Source organism: Balaenoptera acutorostrata, chromosome 1, assembly GCF_949987535.1.
Source record: "Balaenoptera acutorostrata chromosome 1, mBalAcu1.1, whole genome shotgun sequence".
NCBI classification, from domain to species: domain Eukaryota; kingdom Metazoa; phylum Chordata; class Mammalia; order Artiodactyla; family Balaenopteridae; genus Balaenoptera; species Balaenoptera acutorostrata.
Genome location: NC_080064.1, coordinates 10,190,072 through 10,199,295, shown reverse-complemented (window position 1 = coordinate 10,199,295; position 9,224 = coordinate 10,190,072). Strand labels below are relative to the sequence as shown.

At 42.8% G+C, this 9,224-nt stretch overlaps 1 protein-coding gene across 1 annotated transcript; it reads right to left on the bottom strand.

Annotated features, from left to right (window-relative positions):
• Positions 1-4,546: 4,546 nt before the first annotated feature.
• On the bottom strand, positions 4,547-8,277 carry LOC103001248 (PRAME family member 25-like). Its single transcript, XM_007170062.2, has 4 exons — positions 8,222-8,277; positions 7,133-7,443; positions 6,108-6,680; positions 4,547-5,120 (listed from the first exon to the last, which is right to left on the bottom strand). Exons 2-4 carry the CDS (start codon positions 7,417-7,419, stop codon positions 4,547-4,549), a joined length of 1,434 nt encoding a protein of 477 aa, XP_007170124.1. The 5' UTR covers positions 7,420-7,443; positions 8,222-8,277.
• Positions 8,278-9,224: the final 947 nt, after the last annotated feature.

Genomic DNA, 9,224 nt, shown 5'->3' with positions numbered 1-9,224 from the left:
GGGATGAAAAAGAGCAAATAGGACTTTTATGGCAGTGAAACTCCTCTCTATGATATGATGATGGATACATGTCATTATATGATTGCCAAAACCCATAGAAACTACACTGCCAAGAGTGAACCTTAATGTAAACTATGGACTTTGGGTGATAATGATGTGTCAATGTAGGTTCATCAATGTAACAAATGTACCAACCTGGTGAGGGAAGTTTATAGTCCTGAAGGCTGTACATGTGGTGGGGTAGGAGTTAAATGGGAACTCTTTGTACTTCCTGCTCATTTTCAAGATGAACCTAAAACTGTCCTAAGAAATAAAGTCTACTGTAAAAAAATATAATTGTAAACTTTCCAGCCCTAAAATTTTATTATTCTAAATTTTTTAAAGAAGAAACCATTCTTGTTCATTAATGTTTAAAATCAGTCTTAAAGTCTCGTTTGTTTAGAGGCTCCAAATCAAGTTAAACTTTTCCTAAAAGTAAACATTCATTCTTTAAAAGTATTAAATTTACTTTATAATTTTTTTCTTAACATTTTTATTGGAGTATAATTGCTTTACAATGATGTGTTAGTTTCTGCTGTATAACAAAGTGAATCATCTATATGTATACATATATTCCCCATATCCCCTCCCTCTTGCGTGACCCTCCCACCCTCCTTATCCCACCCCTCTAGGTGGTCACAAAGCACCGAGCTGATCACCCTGTGCTATGCGGCTTCTTCTCACTAGCTATCTATTTTACATTTGGTAATGTATATTACCATATGTCCATATGTCCATATATACACTACCACTGTCTAACTTTGTCACATCTTACCCTTCCCCCTCCCCCTGTCCTGAAGTCCATTCTCTAGTAGGTCTGTGTCTTTATTCCCGTCTTGCCCCTAGGCTCTTCATGACCTTTTTTTTTTTTTTTTTTTTTTTAGATTCCATATATATGTGTTAGCATACGGTATTTGTTTTTCTCTTTCGGACTTACTTCACTCTGTATGACAGACTCTAGGTCCAACCACCTCACTACAAATAACTCAATTTTGTTTCCTTTTACGGCTGAGTAATATTCCATTGTATATATGTGCCACATATTCTTCATCCATTCATCTGTCGATGGACACTTAGGTTGCTTCCATGTCCAGGCTATTGTAAATAGAGCTGCAGTGAACATTGTGGTACAAGACTCTTTTTGAATTATGGTTTGCTCAGGGTATATGCCCAGCAGTGGGATTGATGGGTCGTATGGTAGTTCTATTTTTAGTTTTTTAAGGAACCTCCATACAGTTCTCCATAGTAGCTGTATCAGTTTACTTTCAGGTTCCCTGACTTCAGACTATACTACAAAGCTACAGTAATCAAGACAGTATGGTACTATCACAAAAACAGAAATATAGATCAGTGGAACAGGATAGAAAGCCCAGAGATAAACCCACGCAGATATGGTCACCTTATCTTTGATAAAGGATACTTTATAATTTTTAAAGAACATTTATACCTTTATTATTTATAGAAATCACAGTGCAATTATTTACTCAACTAGCATTTACATAATATAAGATTGATAGGGACAGAGTAAAGGGACAACATAGGTAATTAAATAGTTAATCCCACTAGGGGACTAAGTAAAAAAAATATATGGGGGACCCCTGTAAGTTAATGATCACTTACAAAAACAGGTTTGCTTGACCACAAAACCAAGCAGGCGTGCTTAGCAACAAAACCATGCAACAGAAACATGAGACATGCCCCCAAACAATAAAAAAATGGTGGCATGAGACCCACATCCTGCCCAGTGAGCTCAGTAAGTTAATGACCCCTAGGACATGCTCTCTGCCCACATGAAAAACAATAATATATGGAAAGGTGGCATTTCAAAGTGAAAGACCCTCATTGTACTGAGACCTAAAATAATTTTTCCATAGTGCCATAACAGTCCAGGCTTGACCATGTAGGGACAAGAAAACTCCCCTGTCCAACCTGGAGGAGGAGCTGATGATGGAGGCATGACGTCTACTCAAGAATGCAGAAGAAGGTTGTCTTTTCTTCCTCCCCACTTTTCCTTTGATTATAAAACTGTAACCCACTAAGTTCTCCAGGGCAGCACCCTGTTGCCCACCCACTTGTAAGCCTCACAATCATCCTATCTTAATAAATCACTTCTTATCTATCACTTTGCCTCTCACTGAATTCTTCCTGCATGGAGGACATAAAGAACCCGAGCTCTTCAGAGCCCCCCCCAAAAAGCCACATAGCGGTTTCAAGATTTTTTTTTAAATACTGAATTATATAATTCTGCTCGCAAAACTAATTTATATCCTCTTGTCTGGTCTACCAGTAGGTGTCTAAAAGTTCTGAGGCTCAGAATGTCTACCTAATAATCACTAGAGATGAATCCAATCTCTTCTCTGTCCACCTCCCTGCACTGGCTGCTAAAGCACCCTGGGTGAATCAGGATTCTTTGGTGCCACAGGTATAAGCTGAGTCCCACTTCACACCCTGGATTCTGCTCTCCTTGACGTTGTCAGGAATAGAGGGTAAACTAGAGGATGAAGATAGTGGGGGTGTACACCAGGAGGGAAAAACAAGGGAGAGATCCTATTGCTGAGTTCTTACTGCATGTCAGGTCCTGTACCAGGCCACCAACTAACATTGTCTCATCGATTCGTGCTGAAATCCTGTAACTTGAGTGTGCGCCATTATCTTCATGTTACGGGGAAAATGAGGTTCTTGCCTAAAGTCCTCCCACCCTTATATCCTATTCCTCCCCCGAGCCAATAACACCAGTCTTTGATTTTGTAACGAGGAGTCTTCATTTGGGTGCCTTTTGTTTAGGGTGACTGTGATGGTTAATTTTGAGTCAACTTGGAGAAGGAATGCCCAGATATCTGGTAAAACAATAATTCTGGGTGTGTCTGGGAGGGTGTTTCTGGAAGAGATTAGCATTTTAATCCGTAGACTGAAGGAAGAGATCTGCCTTCACCAATGTAGTGGGCATAATCCTATCCTTTGGGGGCCTGAATGGAAAAAAATTCCAATTCTCACCTTCTCTCTCTTCTTGCCCATGAACATTGAAGCTTGTGGCTCTAGAGCCTTCATACTCTGAACTTACACCAGGGGTCCTCTGGTTCTCAGGCCTTCAGCCTCAGACTTGGAATAACACTGTCAGTTCCACTGTTTTTCAGCCTTAAACTTTGGTCTGAGTTATACCATCAGCTTTGCTGGTTCTCTAGCTTACAGACAGCAGACTGTGGGACTTCTCAGCCTCTGGAACCATGTAAGCCCCTTCCCATAATAACTCCCCTCTAATATATAACTATATATACAGCTGACACTGGAAACATGGGTTTGAACTGCTTGGGTCCACTTACGTGAAGATATTTTTCAATAGTAAATATAGCACTAAACCATCTGAAGTTGGTTGAATCCGAGGACGTGAAACTGTTGATGGAGATAGCAGACTATGAGTTGTATGAGGTACATAACACGTATTTGTTATATATCCTGATATGCTGATGTCAAAACATTCTATGCCCGTTTTCCATAACGGGGAGAATCAGGAGGTATTAAGGGAATAAAGTCAATCTCTAATTGACATGAACTAGTCCCCCCAAATGGTATAAATTTTAGCACACTATAAAAATACTAAAAACATGTTACATGCCTACATGGTTTTAAAATTTTGCCAAAAGGAATTTGGATGTCTATACTGGCCACAACTAGGTTAATTCAAGAAGGACCACTACCCACCAATGACAGGCATGGGTTGGTGAGGACCAGAGGCTCAGCTTAGTTGTATAGATAACACCTTCCAGAACCATGGGCATTGCCTTGTGTAGTGAAGCTTTTTCCCAGCACATACAAAGACTGGAAACTGAGACTAAAGGACCCACCAGGAGAACAATGAGGACTACTCATGTCCAGGATCGTGGCCTGAGTCAGCAGTGAGGACCCTGCCAAGAGCTCTTCATGCTATTGGCTCATTGGCCACTGAGTATGTTCCCCTTGTTGTGTGTATTAACCCACTGAACAGCCACAGAAATAAGCAATGTGGTAAGAGATGCCCCAGATAGAATAAAGAATTTGCGGGAATGGTAAGGTTTCAGATTATAGACAACTCAGTGCCTTATTTTGGTTGGTATTTTTTTTTTTTACCAGTAACTGAAGATTACTGAGGTATAAACTGAAAAAACAGAATAATACATCATGGAGGGCAGCAGTCGGTTTACACTGGGAGTCTCTTTATTTCTGACCATTTATTTACAGCCATCCACCCAGGGATAACTCCAACATGTGCATCTCAAGCCTGAACTTCCTTCCAGAAATTTAGATCAATATTTCAGACTCTATAAACACATATTCCTGAATGTCCCATCAACTACCTGAGTCAAGATTTCCCCCTGCAACACTTGCTGGATCACCTTTCCTTTCCCCATTCACATTGATCAGATGTTGGAAACCATGGGTCAGTTTTCCCTTCAGGAGGCACCTTTGCCTAGATTTCAGAGTCCAAGTTCTCAGAGGAAAGTTTTTGATAGAGAACTAGGCAGAATACCAACTAGGCAGGGGTATTATAGCTGTATACAACAGGCTCGGGATGATAGAATGTGTTTTCTCCACAGTGAGGACAGGGGCTGGAGCTAATCCAGATAGTTCTGGGACGTCCTAAGTCTCTAAGGATCTTCAACAGCTCAGCCTTAATCTGGACAAGTCTCTCTGGGTGGAAATCTCCCTGAGAGCTGTAACTCTCCCAAGGGGCAGGATACAGCTCTTGACTTAAACTGAGCAGCCCGGAGGTATGTTGCAGCAGCTTCTCCATGATGGCCATGGAGAGGAGGTTCCCACACATGCTGAAGGTCCTGAGCTGGGAGCAGTGGCTCAGGGCAGGCAGGATGGCCTCAAGTTGGGAGTCCACGATCCCACACAGATCTAAGTCCAGTTTCTGGAGAGTGGCTGCAACTTTCTCCAGCAGAACTTGGAGGAGCTCAGCACTAAAGTTGGTCAGAGTGACACCACTCAGATCCAGGGCTTTTAGCTGACTGATGTTCGGGCACTGGGACAGATGTGTCAAGTCTGATTCTGTAAGCAGGCACTTGGTTATTGAGAGGTTGTCCAAGGGGGTCTTCAGGCAGCTGGAGAGAAACCAAGGAATTAGGTCTTGAAAACTGGAGTGGCAGGTGAACTCCAGGTGAGAGAAAAGCCCAAGGTCAAGGTTGTTCTGACCATCAGATAAAGGTCAATACCCAGGATACCCAATCTCATTTTAGCCTGAGTCCTTTCATCTTCCTTGTGTGACTGGGTCAAGTTCACAGAATCTTGAAAGCTCTCTTTCCTCATCTGTCAAGCAGAATAAAATTTACTCTACTTCCTTATGAGGATGAATGAAGATTATGGCATGGACTAAAACATGCTCAGCGGAGAGTCTTACACAGAGTTTCAATCAAGTGGCACCACTGAATTTTAATATTGGGGGACACGAAAAAAAATGTTTTCAACTCAGGTTCCTTCAGTCCATGCTTGGGCCCCCAGCACCTATATCTCAGGCCAAGTGAGAGTCCTGGGTGATAAGCATAGAAAACCAACCTGGACAAGTTCCCAAATCATCAACTGTGGTTTTCCAGTCTACAGGGGCTCACTTATACCCCTGCATCACCTGCAAATCACCTACTCCCTTTTTTAATCCTTTTGGCTCCAGCTCCTTAACCATCCTCTCCAGAATCATGCATTTCCCATATGTTAATTACCTTATCTGGAGCACAACACAACTTTTGCTGAAATGAATTTGAGACAGGCTCACTGTGGTCACTAAACGGGTGAGCACAGAGCTTCTCTTTAGAAATGTTCAGGTCAGCTTACATATTTTACTAGGTCATCTGATTAAAGATAGATATCTCTTCCTAAGGCAGAAATCACAAAACCTCCATTGATAGATCTGAATGGTCTAATCTGGACCTTTTTAGCATGGTGTCCTTTTCCAGAGCCTCTCTGTCAGTTTAGCCCTCTACCTTGATTTGTGTGGTTATGTTATACCACACTTCAAGATAGAGCAGCAAAGGAGACAATGCATTCACATTCTATTGTTGTGTTTATTGTTACTCAGCCAGTGTGGCCACACTTACCTGAGCATTTGGTCCAGGCAACCTTCAAGAAAGGAGGGAGATTCCATATAGAGATCCCGGAGGTGGTGAAGTCTGAGGAACTGAGAGGTAAATTGGACAATGTGCTGCTGTTCCTGCTCTTCAAAGGCAGACAAGTAGACATGGGAGAGAAAGAGTCTCTGCACATTACTCATCTGGCCCAGGAGAGGAGCAAACATGGCCAGGGTAGACAGATGCCAGGTGCTATTAACTTGCACTTCTTGGATACAGTCCAGCTGCACCCTACTCAGGACTTCCTTAATGTTTTCCATGGACATTGTAATGATCTTCAGCTTCTTACAGCACAGGTGTATGGAACCTTTTCTCTGCTCCACCCACCTGATAAGGTCGATGAGGAATTCATCCAGGTTACTTTCCTTGAGGCGAAGTTCTACATACACCTCCAACAGAGCTAAGGGCTGCTTTGTCCTTGAACTGTCCTCAGCCACTGGTGCCATCGATGAGCTTGAGTGCACATGGGAACCGGATCCAGACCACATCCTCCAGAAATACTGTCCAGTATTCCTTAAATCCAGCACCTGCAGCTTGCACCTCCTGTGGGGAAACAGAAGATTGGCAGCGATGGTTTAAGAGCCACACAGAATGAAACCACAGTCTCAGAATTTAGGCAACACTCAGACTTCCCACGTGTGCTTTTACTTCACATTCCTGACATCACCTGCTGCCTTGCCCTCTTCTTCCCTCTCTGCCTCACCTTCCTCCATCTTGTTTCCCCTTCCATCCTTCCTGGTTCTCCACTTCTAGTACCTTAAGCATCACTAGAAAGATGTGGGGGCATGTTCCTTCAGGTGCCCTTTCATCTTAGGCACTCCTACATTTCTGGAAGGCATTTCCCGAAGTGAACTCAGCAATGGCCAAGGCCTCTGAGCCTCTTCGTTTGGCATCATCAGAAGCCTCTAGTCCATCAGCTGGCCACCCACTCTTATGACACCAGCTGCCTCTCAAGGATGTCTAGGACTCTACCAGGCTACCTGGATCAGACTCACCTGGGGCGATCCTGCTGGGCAACTAGGACATCAATACCATCCAACACTGCTTGTAAGGTCCCCCGGTGAGGCATCTGCATCAGAGCCCCCAGAGGCAGGCGGACAAAGGGCCAGGCTTGCACCATGGCCTTCAGGGCCTCACTGTGTCTCCCGTAGAAGGCCAAAATGAACAGTGGTGGGAAGAGCTCGGTGGGCAGATACTCCAAAGTGGAGATGGCTGAGGCCTCATCCCTCAGCAGGTCCATTGCTGCTAGGTCCAAGAGTCTGAGTGGGTTCCAGACACTCATGCTGACTCTGCTCCAAAAGGAATCCTGTGAATATTTGCAGGGAATAAGTCATCCTTCTCAAGCCAAGCATGAACAGACCTTCATGTGTCTCCTTACCCTTCAGAGGAACCAATTCAGGGCCAAGGTCACTGCTCCAGCAGCAGTGAAAGAGCCTCCGTTTATCCAAATTCCACTCTGGGCTCTGTTGGCACAAAGTCATAGCTCTGCCCCTTCTGGCACCATAAGAAATGTCTCACAAGTACCATGGAGATGGAAATATCAACCACTAGCCTATCAATTTCCATCCATTTCTTTGCTTAATTATGTCTTGCTGGGAGGTGGGTACCATGAGCCTGAAGGCTGACCCCAATCTTTTTTGGGGGCAAACTCTCAGATCATCACTTAATGTCCTAAGACTATGGGAATAGGAGAGTTATGTGGACCAACACAGCCTCCATCTTCAGTTCCCACAGTTAACCTGGCTGAGAAAGATTAAGGAGATACCCTTAAAATGAGTGTCATTTGTGCACAAACTAAATATTTTAAATGTCAAGAAATAAAATTCCAAATAGATAGGTGTTTCTCATTCAAAACTAAATCTTGTTGGTTAAGATATTTAAAAATGATATACATCAAAGTGCAGATCAAAATGTTTGGTATTAAGACAAAGCTACACTTAAAGGCAAAACAAAAACCTTTAATCCATTCTTTGAAAAGGAAGAAAAAGGAAAATCTCCCTGCCATCCCTAACTGCATGCCATCATTCAAGACCAGATTACCAAAGATGAGATCTGGGTGTCCTTAACTGAGATTGTTAACTTACCAGCTCTGATGTGATTGGCAGGGTATTCAGACCTCAGTTCTGTTGGAGAGCCCAGGCAGTGACACCAGAGCAAGAAAATTCTGCATCTCTTCTTTGGTACCTGAGGCTTTTGTAGATCTTTCTAATCACATCATCCCCCTTTTCAACTACTATCTTCCAATCAGAAAGTTATACCTAATTAGATTCTAGACTGTCCATCAGGTTAATCCTGATTGGATCTTTGTCTTTCTTCAGATGAGTTGACTGAATCAGATATTCATTCAAGAAGGAGAAAGAATGGGGACCGGGGAGGGGGGGGCAAGAGAGTCAAGGAATCATTCCTGATTCACTCCACAAACATGATCAATGTTTGAGTTTTACCAGTATGGACAGTTGTAGTTCTGGGTGTGAGACAGGAAAGGTTTAATCTCTTCCTGAATGAGAATAATAATATCAAAAGCATTATTGTTGGGGGATCTTCAGCCAGATCAAAATAATCAAAATGTCCCAGAATTTTAAAAACTTTCTAAAGACAGTGGTTTCTTTCCCCCCAAAGCCCCAATATAAAGAAGGAGGAGATACGGGGATATATGTATATGTATAGCTGATTCACTTTGTTATAAAGCAGAAACTAACACACGATTGTAAAGCAATTATACTCCAATAAAAATGTTAAAAAAAAAGTCCTTGTGTCAAGTTGCCATTTAAGTGTTATGTGGGTAACATAGCAGATCATGAACTGATTCAAGGAGCAAGAGAAATGCAACTGGGGATGTGTTGGTCCTCCAGGCTTAAGTCATGGCTTCTCTGATGGTGGTCAGGTAATAATCACAATGAGAAGTAAGGGTGGGGGCTGAGGAGTATGCAGCTGAGTATACATTAAGTGACCCGTGAATGACCCAAACAGTGTAAAATATGTTTGTTTTCTTCCCTATTCGGCAGGCTTGAGATTAAAATTTTTTCTCTGGATGGAGTCTAGAAATTTACAGGGACTAACTAAGGGAAGACAATGTTATCTTTGAGC